General features: G+C 41.3%; 1 protein-coding gene across 1 annotated transcript in view; it reads left to right on the plus strand.

Moving 5' to 3' along the window:
- LOC126335892 (lysosomal acid glucosylceramidase-like) overlaps positions 1-22,103 on the plus strand; it is a 126,522-nt gene that overhangs the window by 66,119 nt on the left and 38,300 nt on the right. Inside the window, exons 5-6 of the mRNA XM_049999363.1 lie at positions 4,314-4,474; positions 21,379-21,616. Coding sequence (XP_049855320.1) covers positions 4,314-4,474; positions 21,379-21,616 — 399 coding nt within the window. The remainder of the gene's footprint in view (positions 1-4,313; positions 4,475-21,378; positions 21,617-22,103) is intronic.

Genomic DNA, 22,103 nt, shown 5'->3' on the forward strand with positions numbered 1-22,103 from the left:
GTCTTTCAGTGCAACTATTATGTCTTGCGATACCCCCACACAAAAATCCACTTGCTGAGTAATTTAAAGTATTTGTGTTACTTTAAAGTATTTGTGTCATATCTGTTTAATAGAATTATGAACTAACCAAGTGGCTAAAAGATGCAATCCACTTGTTTTTGCGGGCTTTCTGGAGAATTCAAGTGATTCAAATGGCTCTGAGCACTATGGGACTTAACTTCTGAGGTCATCAGTCACGTAGAACTTAGAACTACTTAAACCTAAATAACCTAAGGACATCTCACACATCCATGCCCGAGGCAGGATTCGAACCTGCGACCGTAGTGGTCGCGCGGTTCCAGACTGTAGCTCCTAGAACCGTTCGGCCACCCTGGCCGGCTTTCTGGAGAATTGCGAAGATGAATTCTTCTCAGGAAATGAGCCGGGTATTATCTTCGTTTCGGTGTGACGTTTCAAGCTTCTAACAATGGTTTTGTTTGTTATTATAAATTTTACTGCTACCATTTATGATTTTCTTTTATTAATTTCTCTCAGACACGCCATGGAAGTAATTCCCTTTCAGAAGTCGTGTTCCGCACTAAAATATTTCTCTTGACTCCAGTGGGGGCTTCAGGTCAGGTCTCTGTTTTATTTCTGCCATTTGTTCAGCAGAACTAATATTTTAATGTGGGAATTTGATTTGGACTCCTATATCTACATCCACATAGTTACTCCGCAGGCCACCGTATGATCGGTGGTGGAGGGTACCCTGTACCACTATTTGTCATTTCCCTGCCAGTTACACTCCCGAATAGAGATAGGGGAGAACAACTGTCTATATGCCTCTGTATGAGCCCTAATTTCTCGTATCTTATCTACATTGTCCATACGCGTCATATGTCTTGGAGACAGTAGAATTGTTCGGCAATCGGCTTCAAATCCCGGTTCTCTAAATTTTCTCAATAGTGTTTCTCGAAAAGAACGTTTCTCGAAATGAATGTCACCTCCCCTCCAGTGATTCCTATTCGAGTTCCCGACGCATCTCAGTAACACTTACATGTTGTTCGAACTTATCGGTAAGAAATCGAGCAGTCCGCCTCCGAATTGATTCGGTGGCTGCCTTTAATACGACTTGGCACCAATTCCAAACACTTGAGCAGTACTCAAGAACAGGTGTCCTATACGCGCTCTCCTTTGCTCATGAACCACTCTTTCCTAGAATTCTCCCAATAAACCGTTTCATATCGCTTTGCAACGTTAAGCCAAGATATTTAAGCGACTTGACTGTGTCAAGCTGGACTGTAACCGAACGTTGCAGGTTTGTTCTTCCTACTTACATTTTTCCACATTAGAACCAGCTATCTTTTCACAGACGTATGAACCTCTACTAGCCTTTGCTTGTTGTCATTTATGCGTTCTCTTTTGCATCGAGAGTGCAATAGTCTCTGCTTCCTCAGCATCTTCCGAATTTAGTTATGAAACCGTAGTGGGTCTTTTCCAGCCTTTATGCACTTACTAGGCAGATAGCTCTCCAGTCTACGATTTACAATCTACTTAAACTTAGTGCATAATTCTTCTATGTCCATCTTACTGGAGCTAAGTGATGTCTGTTCACAGTGTAAGCGAGGTGCTAACAATTGCTTATCTGCTCTATCTAGCAGAAACAGACTCCTAAACTTCTTGACTGATTTGTTAAATTTCGTAACCATAGTTGCTATAATGGCACCATGATCGCTAATCTCCGTTTCTATACTGAAACTGTCGATAACGTCTGGTGTGCAGCTGGAAGATCTAAGACGTTCCCATTGCGTGTAGGCTGCCGAGCTAGCTCCTCAAGAAAGTTTTCAGAAAACGTGTTCAAAATTACTCCGTATGACTGCCCCCGCAATGAATCCATAAATATACCAATCTACACTCGTTAGGTTAAAGTCGCCGACAACTGTTATTGCATGATGTTGGTATTTCCGCTCTACTGACCGTAGATTTTCTTTCAGTGACTCTATAACTGTTACAGCGGAGTCGAATGGCCGGTAAAAAAACCCAACAATTGGTTTCATTTCACCTACACCTGTTATACGGGACCAGATAACTTCACTGTCACATTCAAATTCGACCTCAGTAGAGACGTATTTTTCTCAACTGCAGAGAACACTTCCCCTCTTGTGGCCTCGGATCTGTCTTTCCCTTATAAGTTTCATGACTCACTAAATATCTCAGAGTTTACCACTTTGGATTCCAACCAACTCTCGGTCCCAATAACAATTTGAGAGACAGAATTATTCTGGATGGCAGTAAATTCGGGAACTAATTAGTTGCAAGAAGTATAATTTTTAACTCAGTTCACCAGTGGGGACTTAATCATTATTAAATGGCGGTGTATCCATTGGGCTTCTATTTATTGAGTTAGTGCAACACTGACTGTGTTTCCCAGCTATTTTATTTATTTTATTTTACCGTGATTATTTTTATATAGTGTGTGGTGTCACCGCCAGACACCACACTTGCTAGGTGGTAGCCTTTAAATCTGCCGCGGTCCGGTAGTATACGTCGGACCCGCGTGTCGCCACTATCAGTGATTGCAGACCGAGCGCCGCCACACGGCAGGTCTAGAGAGACTTCCTAGCACTCGCCCCAGTTGTACAGCCGACTTTTCTAGCAATGGTTCACTGACAAAATACGCTCTCATTTGTCGAGACCATAGTTAGCATAGCCTTCAGCTACGTCATTTGCTACGACCTAGCAAGGGGCCATTATCAGTTATTATTGATATTGAACCATGTACCGTCAAGACCGACGTTCGTCATTAATGGATTAAAGTTAAGTATTCCACCAGCTACGACCGTTTTTCTAAATTCTAATTTCCTTGTCCTGTTTGAGACCACACGCCCGCCTGCGTGAGCTAAAACGCTTGCCTTTCGGCCTCCTCTATTAACACGGTGTTGGCTCTCCTGCCAACCACAACATAGTGTATTTGCTAATTACTATATTTGGGTATCAAGGTATATCTGTGCATTTACTTACTGACATCTTACAACCACCCTGCGAAGAATAGTGTGATTTGTGAACAATAAACTTTATTTGTTAAATTTAACCACTTGCAGCTGGAAATATTTATTCGAACAGGATGCACCTACGATCACCCTTAACATTAATTTGTTTTGTGATTGATACGTTAGAGACCAGTTAATTATTTGTTATTTACTTAAAAAGCGATCAGGAAATGTTAGCGAACCAACCATCCCCGTAACAGACAACGAGAAACAATTTTACTACAGTGGTTCGCAGTCTTTATTGTCGCAAAGTTTTACTACTGGGCTTACATCCCATTTTCTGTGTTCCCAGTGCCTCCAGATAGCTAAGGTTTCGTCTAGTATTTCATCCTCATCTTATGTAAGTGACGGAAATCAAGCACAAAACAAGCAGATAAGTATCTCATGCCAAATTAGCACGCATAATACTGGCAACAGAAGAAAACATCTACATCTACATCCATACTCCGCAAGCCACCTGACGGTGTGTGGCGGAGGGTACCCTGAGTACCTCTATCGGTTCTCCCTTCTATTCCAGTCTCGTATTGTACGTGGAAAGAAGGATTGTCGGTATGCTTCTGTGTGGGCTCTAATCTCTCTGATTTTATCCTCATGGTCTCTTCGCGAGATATACGTAGGAGGGAACAATATACTGCTTGACTCTTCGGTGAAGGTATGTTCTCGAAACTTTAACAAAAGCCCGTACCGAGCTACTGAGCGTCTCTCCTGCAGAGTCTTCCACTGGAGTTTATCTATCATCTCCGTAACGCTTTCGCGATTACTAAATGATCCTGTAATGAAGCGCGCTGCTCTCCGTTGGATCTTCTCTATCTCTTCTATCAACCCTATCTGGTGCGGATCCCACACTGCTGAGCAGTATTCAAGCAGTGGGCGAACAAGCGTACTGTAACCTACTTCCTTTGTTGTCGGATTGCATTTCCTTAGGATTCTTCCAGTGAATCTCAGTCTGGCATCTGCTTTACCGACGATCAACTTTATATGATCATTCCATTCCAGATGTTTGCCACTGTCTCATAACTAGTATTGAAGGATACCGAAGGAACATTTTGGAGAGTGTAGCACCGTAAAGTATGTAAATTTGTTTCTCTATGTTGTTCTTACTAAGGGAATGCTGTTGTTCCTGTTGAGATGTTGTGAACGGCAAAGCCGAGAAGTGAGCAGGTGTTTCGCAATATCGCTGTTGGAATAACCAGCGTCTTAAGCAGAACTAACATTCACTTACAGTTCATATTTAGCCTAAAAATCTGTCACACGTAGTACCATAGTACTGATCTTTGGTTGCAGATTCCACTGCTACTGTTGGCCCAGAGACTATCGGGCAATGGGCTGAAGATACACGCAGCACCCTGGTCGGCTCCCAGATGGATGAAAGCCCACAACGGGACGATCGGCATTAGCTGGCTGCAATCCAGATACTACCAGACGTGGGCCAACTACTTTGTCAAGTAAGGTTTACCCAGATACAGCAGAGTGTGCGCTGTTACCATTTCACAGCAATCAAAATGGGTACCTTGAACTGTTGAGCCGTGTCGTTATTTTCACTTACTGGATTTTACCTATATAGCTTGCAGCTCATGGCGTATGTGCATCATGTGTGCTGCTAATGTAGGTGTCTAAATAGACTTGACACGCCATTTTCATGGACGTCACTCATTGCTCTTTTGATAAATGTATGATTGTAGGATTTCCGCGACGCTGAAGTTCGCAGACCGTTCGCCTGCCTGTAGGGTTAGAATATATCGTAGGTGGACTGATGACACAGTAGCAAACAATATCTTGAGAATATCAAATTCTTTTCGGGTTCCCAGCTGGGTGTTGCAACATCTTACGGACGTGTTCAATAATAACGGCTATTTTTTTTTTTTGGTTCATCAGTCTACTGACTGGTTTGATGCGACCCGCCACGAATTCCTCCCCTGTGCTAACCTCTTCATCTAAGAGTAGCACTTGCAACCTACGTCCTCAATTATTTGCTTGAGGTATTCTAATCTCTGCCTTCCTCTATGGTTTTTGCCCTCTACAGCTCCCTCTAGTACCATGGAAGTCATTCCCTCATGTCTTAGCACGGCTATACGGACCGACAAATTCGACGTGCTTTTGAGTTTGGACCTCTATCTGAACCTTCTGAAGACACTTTAGGTCTGTGGCTTTTCTTCCGTATGCTGGGAATATGTCCGCCAAGATAGATAGACTTTTGAAGACATATGAGATCAGATGCGTTTTTCGTCCGCCAGCTAAGATACGAACACTTCTTGGCTCTGTCAAACATGATTTAGTTTTAAGGAAGTCTGGCGCTTACAAATACCGTGTGAGTGCGGGAAAATTTACATTGGCCAAACTATTCGTACCGTCGACATGTGTGTTGAACATCATCGCCATACGCTATTATTACGGCCATATAAATCTGCGGTGGACACTGGATGCTATACAATGAGACGCAAGTAGTAGCAAATGCTTCTTGGTACTGGGATTATGTTTCAAAAGAATCTGCTGAAATCAGACTAGCAGATAATATCATTAATCGTCATTTTGGATACCCGCTAAGTGAAACGTGGAATCCTTTCTCAGATATGAAGAAACAACGGCAATTGAATTGGCCGGCTATGAATAATCATTTGTAACGATATATCGTTTTCAAGAGAATTCACCACCGGAAGCGCTGCAATTCCTTTTTGCGTCAGTGGGCAGCAGGAATGATTGAGTGCGTGCACACTGCATCTAGCGCATGCGCTCTTGTACTTCCGATGCATATAAAGGTGCAATCATTTGCGAGTGGAATCAGTTATAGTCGGGAGGAGCGTAGCTTTTCTCACCTTATGATGGCGGCCAGATGGACCGGTGAAATTTTGTGCTCAGATGACAGTTTGATCCGGCCGGAAACCCGACAAGAATTTGATATACTAATACGACGGGGAAGTCTATATAGTCACAATATCTTGAGAAGTGGGTAGTAACAACTGCCAGTGATGTCTGAGGTGATGGTTAAGTATCCGTGGGGGCCACCCAACAGACATAGACAAGCAGGTGATTTAGAGACACCAACCTAGTGGTGCGTAACGCCCGCTATCGCTTTGAAGGCTGTATCATATCCATGATATGTTCCTCAGCAACCATGGCACAGTACTGGAGAACTGTTGTGACGTGTTGCTTCCTGAAGGTATGGGTGAGCTGAGGAGTACTGTAGACAAACTAACGGGTGCCCATGACTAGACAGTAGCGCCTGGTATAGTTTGCTGACGATAGACAATGGCAGACATATTAAGGGGCCCTCACAGCATCCAACGTAAATATCGCCAATATGGACACATGTATAGGACCTGAGAGATTGATGCATCATATTGTGTAGATTTGCATGTACTCATACGCTGCCGTTGGCGTGTTTGTTCATGTGTCCATCGGTCAGATATTCAAAGATTCAGTACTGCTTTTCCTGAGTCCATGACAATGACTGTGGCCTGTGGTGTACAATAAGCTGAGGTAGCGTGCACGCAAAGTAACTTGATACGTAGCACCACAGAAGATGTGTTCGATGATGGGACAATGGTAGAGGTAGGGGCTCCATTGTGAATGATGGTTCAAATGGTTCAAATGGCTCTGAGCACTATGGGACTTAACATCTATGGTCATCAGTCCCCTAGAACTTAGAACTACTTAAACCTAAGTAACCTAAGGACAGCACACAACACCCAGTCATCACGAGGCAGAAGATGTGAATGATCGCTGAGCGGTAGAGGAGCTGCAGTTCGGCAGATGAATCTGGTGCTCAAACGCTTATCTCGCATATCTTCTATGCTGCAATTAGTCAATCTACAAAAAACTGTAAGAGTGTCAACAAGTCATGTCAGTAGGATCAACAATTCGACAAAACAGACGCTGAGAGTCAACAGCTTCTCATCAGAGAACCGTAAGAGAAATTCTGGTAACCAGAATCGAGCGAGAGCTGAGAGCGCGTACCGACCACATTAATGGGAAATGGCACTTGCGCCCTGCATCACTCAAAGTAGTAAAGAGGGTACATAGGTTATGCAAGTGTTCTTGGCGCATAGTACCGGTAACAAATAAGACATAAAGGTAACTGTTACAATATATTAAAAAACTAGAAACCCGCCTCGATTGCGAAAAATGCACCTAGTGTGTTCTTTTAATCATTGACAAAAGTCTTCTTAGGCACTTGTGGGTTTTATTGTTCTGAAGAAGGTGTAGTTATCTACGCCGAAACCTAGGTTAACACTAGGTGCTTTTTTCGCAATCGAGGCGGGTTTCTAGTTTTTTAATATATTAACCAACAACTGCTGGCGCGCTGCGATGTAGAAGGTTCTTAACTGTATTGGACATCGTTAACTGTTCCAGGTATCTCTGGAAGATCGTTAGAGCAGAAGAGATTTGTGTAAGCCAAAAGATGTACTGATGACAACAACGCATTTTAATTCCTCATAGATTGGAATCTATAAATAAGCACTAGCAAGGTCTACTTTAGAAAAAAACATTCACCTCCAACAAGTTTTACAGGAGGTCCTGTTGATGTGACAGGTAGGTTTCCACCAGACAGTGGGAACTGATCGTCGAATTACAATCTCCATAAAGCCAGGGGGAGTATTTTGGCTTCTGGACCAGAACCAGGGGTGTGACCCAAGAACTAATTTTGACCAGCGTCGTGAAGGCGATCGAGTTCGAGCTTAAAGGCCATCTGTAAGGAGACTGGAAGGGGACGTGCTCGATATGAACGGGGCACCACGTCTGGACGTAAAGAAATATGTGCCTCAAAATTAGTGGCGCACATCAGGCCATTCTCAGACAAAGACGCGAGAGGGGCACAAAAGTCATCAAGTTCCTGGAAGGGTGCTGTGTCCGAGACGACCTGAACTTCGTCCGTGATGCAGAACCCAAACAGCGAGAAAGCATCCAGGCTGAAAATGTTGCCAGCTAAATGACCGTTGACTGTATACAGCGTTAGTTGCCGTGTAACCATCTTATATGTTTCCGTCGCGGCTCATTGACCTCCGAAGGGAGGGAAGTATGTAAAATAAATAATTAGATCATGATATGAATAATAATAGTGTAACAGGTGCTAAATTTGTAATGTATTTCGTCGACCTACATCTGTAATACGATAACAAGACGTGCGGAAGACATGTAAACATCTGCCATCGATAGTCAAATCGAAGCCAGCTGTATTTAGACCGCCATCTTGTCCACTCCACTACAAATTTGTTTGTGTGATCGTGTTTCCAAGTTGCTGTTACGTTAGTGAAAATTTGTGAACTGCGACCAAGAAAGCCAAAAGAGCCACGGAAATGGAAATACCTCAGCACATCACAACGAGACTGCCACGTCAGAAGAACAAAGACAACCACAGCATTTACGAAAAGACTATGCGAAATCAGTATGGCTTCATTGTAAAATTGTTTTTGTAATGCCATTTAGCCTTATGATCAGGTGCTCCCTCGACACATGTCGTTAAATTAATAAGTAATACAATAGTGAAGAAAGTTTGTGACTGGTAGCGGTAATTTAAAAAAAACCTTTACATAAAACAAAAATAAGCGAATGTAGTCCAATTAAACCAGATGATGGTGAGAGAATCAGATTAGGATGTGAAACACTAAAGGCAGTGACTAATTTTGGCCTTTGGATAGTAAAATAACTTATGGGAGCCGAAGTAGAGAGGATATAAAAGGTAGAGCTGCAATGCCAAAACAGCGTTTCTGAAGAAGAGAAATTTGTTAACAGCGAATTTAAATTTAAGTATTTGGAAGTCGTTTCTGAAGGTATTTGTCTGGCGTATAGCTGTCAATGGAAATGAAACGTGACCAGTAAGCAATTCAGACAAGAAGTGAACAGAAGCTTTTGAAACTTAGAAGAAAACTGAAAATTAGATGGATAGATCACGAAACTAATGAGGAAGTATTAAATACAACTGAGGAGAAAGGAAATGTGTGGCGTTGGTTGATAGGACATTTTCTGAGACATCAAGGAATCATCAGTTTACTGTTGGAAGGAAGAATAGGGGACAGAGAACAAACTGTGCATTAAGCAGCAGAGATGAAGAGGTTTGTACAGGATATAGTAGCGTGGAGAGCTGCATAAAACCAGTTTTTGGACTGAAGAGCTACTACTAAGTGGTCATCACTATGTCAGCCGTCAGAATAGAGTGATTTTCGATAGTTAGGAGCGACAAAACAAGATATATCACACAGAAATATTTGTTTTGTAAACAAAACAGCCTTTTCTTGTTGCATCTGTAATTAATTTTTCCTAAACACGTTCACCTTTTTTTTTTTTCTTTAAGGCGCCTTCACTGGTATCTAGATCGATACAGTTTTGTTTTTATATCTGTTATTTTTTGATTATCAAACAGTTCACGTCGCATTTTTTTTATAGAAATAAGTAATTACTTACAGTTTTTTGGCATCTGAAAATGTGCTTCTCAAAGTAATTTCAGTGAGGTTTTGAAGTCAGTTAAGTCGAAAACCCTACATATTAAATGACTTTTGAAGTAAACTGTACTCCTCTATGTCTGGCAGAGATTTCAGATACAGTCATTAGCTAAATACAGCAGAAAACAGGTAAAGTAACCTCGACCAGTTTTTAACAAAGACCCATTTGGAAATAATTTATCCTTCATTATTCCGAAAGTAAGGATCATATGACAATAAACTCACTTTTTCCATACGTTGTTTGAATGTGTGCATTGAGATCGCACTACTACTTCATTCGCGAAACATAAACACATTTTTGTCTTCCGAACTTTTTCTTTCACACTGTTCACCATGTTTACGCTTATATTTGTGGTGCACTATTGTTCTTTTGCCACTAGTTATAGGCATTTGTCCAAAAACTGTGCTTTTAACAACGTAAATATTCTGAGTTCCTTATGTTTTTTTCCTCCTGTTCCGTTTGTTTACCTACATGTTGACAACCTAACAAAGTTTATGTGTAAAACTAAAATCTATTCATGACGTTTAGCTCTCTCTCTCTCTCTCTCTCTCTCTCTCTCTCTCTCTCTCTCTCTCTCTCTCTCTCTCTGTGTTTGTGTGTGTGTGTGTGGGGGGGGGGGGGGAGGGGGGCGATGGGTTGGTATTGATGGTTTTAGATGTAGTGTTGAATATGAATGTAATAGCTGTCACAAAGTGGTTCAGGGCTTTGGTTGGTAATCGGCCGATCTGAGTTTTGATTTCAATGTATTGTGGAGGAGTTCATGGACAAACAAGTGAGTGAAAATGCATTGGGTGGTGTTATTACCATTATTATTATTATTATTATTATTATTATTATTATTATTATTATTATTATTATTATCCTCTTTTAGAGTGTTATTCTATTATTTCATCTGTCATTGAATATACTGATTTGTTTGGCACGTGTACTTAATCATTCAACAGAGCTTTCTTATCTGCTTTGGTTTTCTGGATGAGGTAATTTTCTTGCAGTGTTAGAAAGTGCTTTTTATTGTTGTCTCTAATTATTTTGGTGTCTTTTTCTCTAGTGGTTTGTTTGTAATTATGTTCTCATAGGTGATCTGCAAATGTGGAGTGGTTTGTCCCGTATTTCCAGGCTTTTACTTACAAAACAAATATTTCTGTGGTTGCTGTAGAGGATGGGCACACAAACAAACTTGGTATATTACACAGATTTATTGTTATCTCATAGTATATTGTGACACTTATCAAGTCAAAAAATTGTGTTTAATAGACAATGGAATCCATGATCTTAACGTCACATAAGTAATAACAACTGAATATTCACTATGCACATCATTGGGTTGCTACCATTCAGATCCACATCACTAATAGTCCTACAAGCTTCTTCACCAAGGATTATGAAATATGCTAGCTAAGTGTAAGCTGATGGTTAACGTCGATATCAGTAGAGACACATCAGCAGCACAGCTGAAGACAGGAGCAAATAATTGACCATTGCTTTGTCAAAAGACCAATCTGAATTTCAACTGATTCGAGTTATGGAAATCATGGGAAACGTAGATCAGTTTCGGTGGACGTGCAGTTTAATCTAATTTCTTCTGAAATAAATTTCAATGAGGTTTTGAAGTCAGTGAAGTCGAACACCCTATATATCAAAGGGTTTTTGAAGTAAACTTTCCTCTATGGCTGGCTGAAAGATTCAGATATGGTCGTTAGCTAAATATAACAGAGAAAGTAACCTCGATCAGTTTTTAACAAACATCCATTTGACAACAGTTTAATCTTCTTTATGCCAAAGGAATGAATTGTACGAAAATAAACTCAATTTCCCAATACCTTTTGTAAATGTAAGCATTGAAAATGAATCACAAGCCGTCCAAAATCTACAAGTCCTAGAAAAAGCAGCAATTTATACTGCTTTCTCCATGAAATTGGTGACAGTTCAGTGAACGTCTTTGACATCTCTGGATCGAGCATGATAGGTCTACGCTTTGTTGTCAGATCTGACTCAGTTTTCATGGAGTAGAATATTTACAGCATTGTCCACTTTTGGACAATGTATTTCCTCCGCATATAGTCTGAAAAGGATTCCACAATTTTTATTTTGTATTACTTTGCTCAGAGATTTAGCTAATTTTGTTGAAGGATCATCATCTCCAGGTTCTTTACGTTTCTAAACACTTCGAATAGCTTCTTTCATATTACCTCTTTCGAAATGTCATCACTTTCATTATTACATGTGTGTGTGTACAGGTACATATTATTATTATTCATTGTGAAATTATGGTAATTAAGTGATGTTGGTGCTGAATTGCATATTAATCATTCCATACAGAATTCCTGAGGTAAACACATCTCTGTAGGCGATGCTGCTAACTCATATTTATGCGGTGCCAGACGACTCGTAGGAAATTGGTACCAAATTCTGATGGAAAAGAAACGTTCTTCTGGTATTTCTCCCTCCATAGGAAGTGTCGTGGCTGTACCTGATTGCCCATCAAGATCATGGGTTGTAATCCAAATTCTTCGCGGAGGTTCATGGGATGGACAAGTATGATGATGGTAACAATGACGACGACGACGACGATGATGATGATGATGGTAGTAGAAGAAGGAGAGACTGGGTAGCAATTGTTGTTGCAGCATACTTATACAGAGTGAAACGTGCAGTGTTTACACCGACTATCCACGATCGGGTTGAGGTTAATACATGAAAAAAACGCTGTAAAATTCGAATCAATTGGTGTGATGTCACAATATATAAAAAAATACGATGGCAGTATAACAGAAAGTGTTGGTTAATTTCCACATACCCACATAGTCGCCAAATTAGTGCCCGAAGTCATAAAGTATGTCCTCCAATGCTAGATTTTTATGATTAATAACAATTGACATTTTAGAACGTAGGTATACGACTCAGTGTCATAAAACTTCACTGACCAGGCATATGACTGCAGAAAAATGGGTGGTACTTAAAACAGTACACTAAGCAGGCAACTACGAAAAAATTCACAGTCTGATTGTAACTAAGTAGGCCTACTCCTGCTGCAAGTCACAAAACATATTCAAATTAAACATTTGCGCATTTAATTTGTTCTCAAACATTTTAGAAGGGACGAAGAAAGTTTTTCGTGTTATTCACAAGAGTAAATATAAACGATACTACTGACTGCCATTTATTGCTATTATTACAAATGACACAAGCCTACTGAAGGCTATGTATAAGAACATCTATTTGTAATTAGACCTACGGTGATAAAACACAACAGAGTCGTAAATTAATTATTTTCACCATCTAACATCTTGAAACATTAGAAAATGCCTGCAAAATATGTAGGTAGCACAAAAAGTGATATGCTTACACCAATTATCCAGAACCTCGATGAGGTTAATACATATACATGTATTACCCAATTTAATGTCAGAAATTCTAAAGTATGTACTCCATTGCTAGTTTCCTGTATCTAATAACGGTTGACACTTTAGAAGGCAGCCGTAAGAGTTCGAGATCATGAAAAAAAAATCTGACCAGGCTTATAACTGCTGATAAATATGTATTAGCTAAAATAATACGTTAAGCAGATAAGCACACAAACAATAAAACAAAGACAGACTGATAGTAACTAATTAGGTCTACTCTTGTTGTCACTACACACCATCAAAATAAATATTTTCGCATTTAAATTGTTCTCAAGCAACATTTTAGGAGGTAAAAAGATAATACATTTTGTTATTCACGGTATTGATTCCCAGTTATTGTTATTATTAGAAATGGCACAGGGCTACTGAAAGCTATGTACAACAACAGCAGTTTGCACTCAGAACTATAGTGGCAAATCTCTCTGAAACTTTATAGCCTGTATTATTTTCCACAACTGTTTAGTCGCAATAGTATGCTATAATATTTTAAAATGCGTCAGGGAATCTAATGCTTTTGTTTCAGCAGTATCTAAATGTCGAAAGCTGGTAATCAGTCTGTACAGCAGTATTTTTGAAAACTGTGGTTACCGCAAATAAAGCCTGTTTTCATCTACACTGCAACAAACAAATGCACAACACATCTGTCCTATTGGGGAAGGAAAGAATAAGGCACTTTTATTTTACCTTTTTTTATTGGCTTCTAGCATATAAACATTTTAGCCATCGCAAAGGTACCTTTATTACAATATATCACTTAAACTGGACTGTTTATAAACACATGAACCAAGAGAGTAACAATAGAGATGTAACATTTTCAAAGACAGAGTCAATATGTCGAAGATAAATGAAATTATTTACAGTTTATTGTTAGATGTTTCACACTTTGCACGTTCTAGGAAGTTCCGAAAGTTAAATATAAACATCGTGTGGCTATCCCATATGAAGAAGAATTAGGCGACGTTAAATTAGATGTTCTAGTGGACGAAATGCCTGGAGTATGGCAGCAGCTTTCTGTGGACGACTATTACCTTTTGGGCTTGAACATAAAGTAAGATTTTGCCGGAATTTTTAATAAAATGGAGATGTGCGACTATGTAATATTAAACCACGACTTTTGCATGGAAGGAGATTACCTGTGAAACAGCGGCTTGGTAGTTGAGAAAGATGAGACAGTTAGAACTGACTTTTAACGTGGAAGGCCTTCAATTGTAAGGATGCACAATACATTTATGTGTCTAATCACAAGCCCAGGCGCTAACAAAGTTATCGATAATCACCTTATAGATTTTATAAAGTGTTCCGACATGTGACTACGAGAAATTTTTCCGTTCTCCTTGGCTAAAGAACATGGCATTACCAGGCTGGAAGCTGCAGTATAGAACTATAGAATGTATCATGTGCTAGAACCTGTTCAGGACTCTTTAAGTGTTTTAAACTGTAACAAATAGTGTTTACAATGAGCTCCACTCCACACTGAGCCAATTGTCTCCCCTTAGTATCAGTTAAAGAATAAAGCGTAGAACTGTGTGGTGTTTACCAACGTTCTGCGCCTGTCACGAAAACTGACTTGTGAACAAATAATCGTTTCTGACACACAAGGCACAGACATGCTTATAGATTATGTTCTATCTGCATACAGTTTTAATTATCTATCTGCAAACTACGTGGAGATTATCAACACTGACTCCAATAAAGACGACATAAGTATTACACAGAAGTGCTACATTAAAGCAGGGAAAACATATTTCTCTCAATCCAGGACATGATTCTCTGCAACACTGTCAGATATGGATATCACCGAATTAGAACTATTTTGCACGAACAACGTTATCCCACAAGTCTTACGACGAAGAGTAAACGTATCGTACAGACTTAAATAATCCCCAACAGAGGTTACGCCTTTAAGTGTAGTTACTGTGTTGGAAAACTGTAAATGTAAGAGATCTAGGCAAAAAACCGAAACTGGATTATATAGCGAAGACGGCTGCCATAAAAGTAGAATAAAGTGAAATTGAAAAACGAAAAAGCTATTGCAGACGTACAGGAAAGTCTTACCTTTTACTTTAAACACAGTGTATGGTGAAATCTTACTTCAGTTGCAGAATGTAAAGAATCAGCATTTACTTTGAATAGAACTGGTAAGTGGCTATATGTGGGTCTCATGGTCGGAAATGGTGGATTGTAACATGTTTACTATATTAAAGAACACACGAAAAATATGTTTATAAAGCTCCATTCGCAACTGTATCTGCTTACAGTGTATGTTTACATTGTATCTATATGTGCTGGATTGGATCTGGTTCACCTAGGAAAAGAGAAACCGCTTGCCGAGCATAAATCCAACGCAATAACAACATTCAATGGTCCCTCGTTTGAAACAGCCGTAAACGTAAATCCCTACAAGGAAATTCCGCAAGAATGTGCAACAGAAAATCTGGTAGCGTACACCTACGCGGATGTGGAGTGTTACAACGATAGTGCATGCAGGAGATAAAAGGTAAATTAAAATCCATGAATGACCTCGCGTACAAGAACTGCTGGAAGGAAGAGAGCTAATTGTCAAAGCCATAAAAGAGATAGTTCACAGGAAAAAATTAGATATGTATTGGAATTCGAGAACATATCTTCTTCGTGTTGCATACATGGAAGAATCCCGGAGATACTAAAAGGTATCAGATAGATTATATAATGGTACGACAGAGATTTATGAACCAGGTTTTAAATTGTAAGACATTTCCAGGGGCAGATGTGGACTCTGATCACAATCTATTGGTTATGAACTGCCGATTAAAATTGAAGAAATTGCAAAAAGGTGGGAATTTAAGGAGATGGGGCCTGGATAAACTGAAAGAACCAGAGGTTGTACAGAGTTTCAGGGAGAGCATAAAGGAACAATTGACAGGAATGGGGGAAAGAAATACAGTAGAAGAAGAATGGGTAGCTTTGATGAATGAAATAGTGAAGGCAGCAGTGGATCAAGTAGGTAAAAAGACGAGGGGTAGTAGAAATCCTTGGCTAACAGAAGAAATATTGAATTTAATTGATGAAAGGAGAAAATACAAAAATGCAGTAAATGAAGCAGGCAAAAACGAATACAAACGTCTCAAAAATGAGATCGACAGGAAGTGCAAAATGGCTAAGCAGGGATCGCTAGAGGACAAATGTAAGGATGTAGAGGCTTATCTCACTAGGGGTAAGATAGATACTGCCTACAGGAAAATTAAAGAGACCTTTGGAGAAAAGAGAACCACTTGTATGAATATCAAGATCTCAGATGGAAACCCAGTTCTAAGGAAAGAAGGGAAAGCAGAAATATGGAAGGACTATATAGAGGGTCTATACAAGGGCGATGTACTTGAGGACAATATTATGGAAATGGAAGAGGATGTAGATGAAGATGAAATGGGACATACGATACTGCGTGAAGAGTTTGACAGAGCACTGAAAGACATGAGCCGAAACAAGGCTCCGGTAGTAGACTACATTCCTTTAGAACTACTGACGGCCTTGGGAGAGCCAGTCCTGACAAAACTCTACCATCTGGTGAGGAAGATATATGAGACAGTTGAAGTACCCTCAGACTTAAAGAAGAATATAATAATTCCAATCCCAAAGAAAGCAGGTGTTGACAGATGTGAAAACTACCAAACTATCAGTTTAATAAGTCACAGCTACAAAATACTAACGCGAGTTCTTTACAGACGAATGGAAAAACTGGTGGAAACCGACCTCGAGGAAGATCAGTTTGGATTCCGTAGAAATATTGGAACACATGCGGCAATACTGACCCTACGACGTATCTTAGAAAATAGATTAAGGAAAGGCAAACCTACGTTTCTAGCATTTGTAGACTTAGAGAAAGCTTTTGCCAGTATTGACTGGAATACTCTCTTTCAAATTCTGAAGGTGGCAGGGGTAAAATACAGGGAGCGAAAGCCTATTTACAATTTGTACGTAGCTGAGCGGTCTAAGGCGCTGCAGTCATGGACTGTGCGGCTGGTTTCGGCGGAGTGTATGTTTGCCCTTAGGATAACTTAGGTTAAGTAGTGTGTACGCTTAGGGACTGATGACCTTAGCAGTCCCATAAGATTTAACACACACACACAATTTGTACAGAAACCAGGTGGCGGTTACAAGAGTCGAGCGGCATGAAAGGGAAGCAGTGGTGCTACAGAAGAATGCTGAAGATTAGATGGGTAGATCACATAACTAATGAGGAGGTATTGAATAGAACTGGAGAGAAGCGAAATTTGTAGCACAACTTGATTAGAAGAAGGGATCGGTTGGTAGGACATGTTTTGAGGCATTAAGGGATCACCAATTTAGTATTAGAGGGCAGCTTGGAGGGTAAAAGTCGTAGAGGGACACCAACAGATGAATACACTAAACAGATTCAGAAGGATGTAGGTTGCAGTAGGTACTGGGAGATGAAGAAACTTGCACAGGATAGAGTAGCATGGAAAGCTGCATCAAACCATCCTCTGGACTGAAGGCCACACACACATATTCACAGTGTCCCTGCCCATTATACTCATTACTCTCGGCATTACTGCCGATTCCCGTAAGAGTTCGGGCACTGTTTGTGCATCCGCACAGGAGAAGACGGTCCAATGGCCGGTGAGCCATGCGTATTAGGGGGCGAACATGACGAGCAAGCTTGCTGCACAGCACAACGCTGCCGGAGGAGTGTTGGCATAGAAGCGGCAGACTCGCTACAAAGTTACCGACCTCGCCACTGGATGGCAGGCGCAGTACAAGCTAACTATCAGCGTGCTAGAGTTACAAGCAACGAAGAGCGGAGTGTCAGAAATGAACGTGGATCTCATAGACTGCACAATATAAGAATTAGCAGTGCCGCCTGACAAAACGTAGAAAATTGCGGAAGAGAAGACATCCTCTACGTGCTGTATGACCTATTCACATACCCACTATTACAATACATTCATATCTTTAATATTACTGTAGCCGCTTATATTACTTTTTAGAGTATACAGGGTGAAGGATAATTCGCGCACTCGCACTTCACAGTGAAATTCCTCGCCTACTAGCAATACAAAAATGTCTCTCACAAAATGACTGCCTACCTATATTTCCGGCAGCAAATGAACGTTAAAGATTGGCAGTCTGATAACCCTGTAATCACATGTGCGGTGACTATCTCTGTCTGCATACAGCAGTAGTGCTGTGCAGCTGGTGCCGTGGGTGGCGTTTTGGGTTAGCGTGCAGGAGGTCGAGGGCTCGAATCGCGGTCGAGGCGTATCTGTTTCTGTTTGTCAGTTTCCTTCTCCCATGTTGTACTGTACTGAACACGTTTATTAAGCAACACGTATCCGACATTTATATAGTACATGTTTGGAAATCAAATCACTTTGCTAGCCCTATTGGTGATATAAGGCCGTAACGAAATGTAATGAATCTGATCGCGGCAAGAATAATAGGTGGTACTAATCGATTGGACCACTGGGGGAGGGTACACAGGAAACAGATTTGCAGTAGAGTAGATGCAGTGGTGTGAAATAATTCGTGTACACGACGTGCAAAGGGCTTCTTTAAAAGCTGACCAGTGAAAACGGCTGTACACCCATTTCCGTGTTCGCAGTGTGTGAGAGCAAATGCTTTGTAGACGACGCACTGTAATCATCACCGTACGACGATTAAGAGCCGGCCGGAGTGGCCGTGCGGTTCTAGGCGCTTCAGTCTGGAACCGCGCGACCGCTACGCTCGCAGGTTCAAATCCTGCCTCAGGCATCGATGTGTCTGATGTCCTTCGGTTAGTTAGGTTTAAGTAGTTCTAAGTTGTGGGGGACTGATGACCTCAGATGTTAAGTCGCGTAGTGCTCAGAGCCATTTGAACCATTTTTTGACGATTAAGACACCAGATAACGTACCGCGCAGGCTACGTTAAGAATATCGAACCCTTGACCTCCTGCATGCTAACCCAAAATGATATTCACTGCAAAACCTGTGCAGCACTAGCCCGATATACTGACACAGCTATAAATGAAATAATCGTATGGCACTGTTGGCCGGAAGGCTCTATGCGGGGGGAACTTTGGCCGCCGTATTGCAAGTCCTTTTTAGATGACGCCACTTCGGCGACTTGCGAGTCAATGACGATGATGAAGAACACACAACACCCAGTCATCACGAGGCAGAGAAAAATCCCTGGCCCCGCTGGGAATCGAACCCGGGACCCCGTGAGCTGGAAGCGAGAACGCTACCGCAAGACCACGAGCTCCGGACACTAACACAGGTAATTTCGTACATGTGATTGTACTGTTGCGCAGCCGGCCGCGGTGGTCTCGGCGGTCTAGGCGCGCAGTCCGGAACCGTGCGACTGCTACGGTCGCAGGTTCGAATCCTGCCTAGGGCATGGATGTGTGTGATGTCCTTAGGTTAGTTAGGTTTAAGTAGTTCTAAGTTCTAGGGAAATAATGACCACAGCAGTTGAGTCCCATAGTGCTCAGAGCCATTTGAACCATTTTTTGATTGAAATGTTGCCAGACTGCCCATCTTTAACATCCATCCGTTTACTGTAGGATACACGCGCAGGGCGAAATTTTGTGAGAGACATTTTTGTGCTGCTAGTGTTAAGGAACCGCGCTGGGAAGTTCGAGTGCTCGAATTTTTCTTCACTCTGTATATAATATCGATTCAGCTTTAACTGACACCTCGTACCCAGTAACACTTGCATCTGAATTAGGTGAGTACTGAAATAAGTTCAGCTTTGCTCATTTTTTCACCCCCCCCCCTATCTCATCCGTTTACGCTTTCACTTCTTGTAATGTAACATGAACATTTTATAACAAGTTCCATAAGGTATGTGAAATTTAGTTTTTTACATAATCGGTGAAAATAATTGCATTTCCAACCCTTCATATTATCTTATGCTGTCCTTTAGATGAAATGATGCCAGCATGACTGTTGAAACTGGGAATCTTGGAACAATAAAAATGTATTGACTGCGATTGCAGCGTATGGAATGTGCTGTTCGTTTTCTTCGTAAATATCCGATGGTAGGTAGCAACAGATGTCTGCACAAAGGTCACACAATAAGTTACCAGTGACCGGTGATTTGTGGACGTAGAGTTGGCACCTAACAGTGTCCCACATATGTTCAGTCGGTTTGAAATCAGGCGACTATGGTAACCAAGACATGTACGTAATTCCATTACAGTGGTCCTCAAACTACTGAACCTTGTGACACGAAAAAATATATTGTAGGAGACTTCAAAGTAAAGCAACAAAAATTATGCACAACTTTTTTCAGTTTCTCTGTTTAAAATACATCATTTTGAAACAGTTTTCAGTTTTGTGTTATTAGTATTTCTTCACCTACTCACTTTCCATTCTTCAGGAGTTATAAGCAAACTGATGAGACTTGCTACACACTGTATGTCCACAATTGTACTGGCGAATGTCATAGGATTCCACCTAATCGCATTGGCTGCAACACAATCGAGACGACTGGCATTGATGTGGAGATGGTTCAAATGGCTCTGAGCACTATGGGACTTAACATCTGAGGTCATTAGCCCCTAGACTTAGAACTACTTAAACCTAACTAACCTAAGGACATCACACACATCCATGCCGGAGGCAGGATTCGAACCTGCGACCGCAGCAGCAGCACAGCTTCGGACTGAAGCGCCTAGAGCCGCTCGGCCACAGTGGCCGGCTGATGTGGAGAGGTGTGGAAGACAATTAGAATGTTTAGACTGTACAACAGTTTTTATGAGATACAGTTTGTTTATGGGAACTGTTGTTACAGCCAAAATTTTGTAGCATTTCAAAAAAATGCAAATGATAATCTTATGACATAAAGAAAAATATGCAGTACTCTCACTGCCATAACTCGTACTATGAATCGAACTTCCACTGCCACATATGGGAGCATCGACAAATGCTTAAAACCAAAATTACTTGCCATAGAATGCTAAGAACGAAATTATTCCTCTTGATCTCAGATATCCACTTCGTATGCATATCTTGATCGGCTGAAAATAGGAAAATGGGAACTTTGTTGTTTTCGTCTTAATTAGTGCAACACAGTGGAACATGATACCTGGTCAACGTTGTAAATAGTAATATTAATTGCTAAAGACAGTGTAAGGCTCTGAAGTACTATGAATTACATAAGAGGAGAATGATACAGCACATAATTTATGGGGCGCCAGTAAACAGTCCTGTGTAACTGTCATCTGCCCGGCCAGCGCAGCTGTTCGTCCGAGGCGTGTCGCGTCACTCCCTGCTTTCGAGGTAGCTGCAGGGCCTCGTTCGCGAAGTGGGGTTGGGTGATGTCCTCACTTTTGCTCCACTCGAGAACGCATCCGCGAACTGAGTACGACCGCTCTGGACACAACAGCAGGTGCCAATCCCATTTAGCCATGCTTATGACGAGGACTGCACTGCCCGACAGTTAAAATCAAAGCAATGAGTAAATGGATAGGCTGACAGATTTTGTCAGAACGACGACAACCACTGTGAGGGCCACGTGTCGCCTGCAGGTTCCTGAAGGAGTACGCGAGGCGCGGCGTGGACGTGTGGGCCGTGTCGCTGCAGAACGAGCCCACGTCCGGCGCCGTCGTCACCAACGGCCTCAACAGCATGGGCTGGAGTCCGCAGTGGCTGCGCCGCTTCCTCCAAGACTTCCTGGGCCCCACGCTGCGCCGCTACTCCGATCTGGCCGACACAGAAATCATCATCGGGGAGGACAATCGCGACTTTTTGCACTGGTCCGCAGAGGTGAGCCTCTCTCCGTCTCCCGTGGCAGTACCTTTGGTTACGTCTCTACAAATGACGATAAAGATTATGTCGGATATAACGGACGTCATACAGGCCTACAAGCAACACGTACTAGTACAACAGGAGTACACTGGGGTTGAAATTTAAAATTAAATTTTAATTTGGAAGTTTGGAACTATGTACCAGAGGTGCATCTGATTCACAATGACTACTTCATATGCGTAAGAATATTACCTCGTACTGAAGACTCCACGAGTTGCTAAGCCACCAAGACGTCTTCACTAGAACTCCTAACTCTGTGTATATTATGCCATGCTTCTTGAACAATTTTGTAATGAGAGACACTTCAGAATATATACTACTGGCCATTAAAATTGCTACATCAAGAAGAAATGCACAATATAAACGGTTATTCATTGAACAAATATATTATACTACAACTGTCATGTTTCACGCAGTTTGGATGCATAGATCCTGAGAAATCAGT

Source organism: Schistocerca gregaria, chromosome 2 (genome assembly GCF_023897955.1).
Source record: "Schistocerca gregaria isolate iqSchGreg1 chromosome 2, iqSchGreg1.2, whole genome shotgun sequence".
Lineage (NCBI taxonomy): Eukaryota > Metazoa > Arthropoda > Insecta > Orthoptera > Acrididae > Schistocerca > Schistocerca gregaria.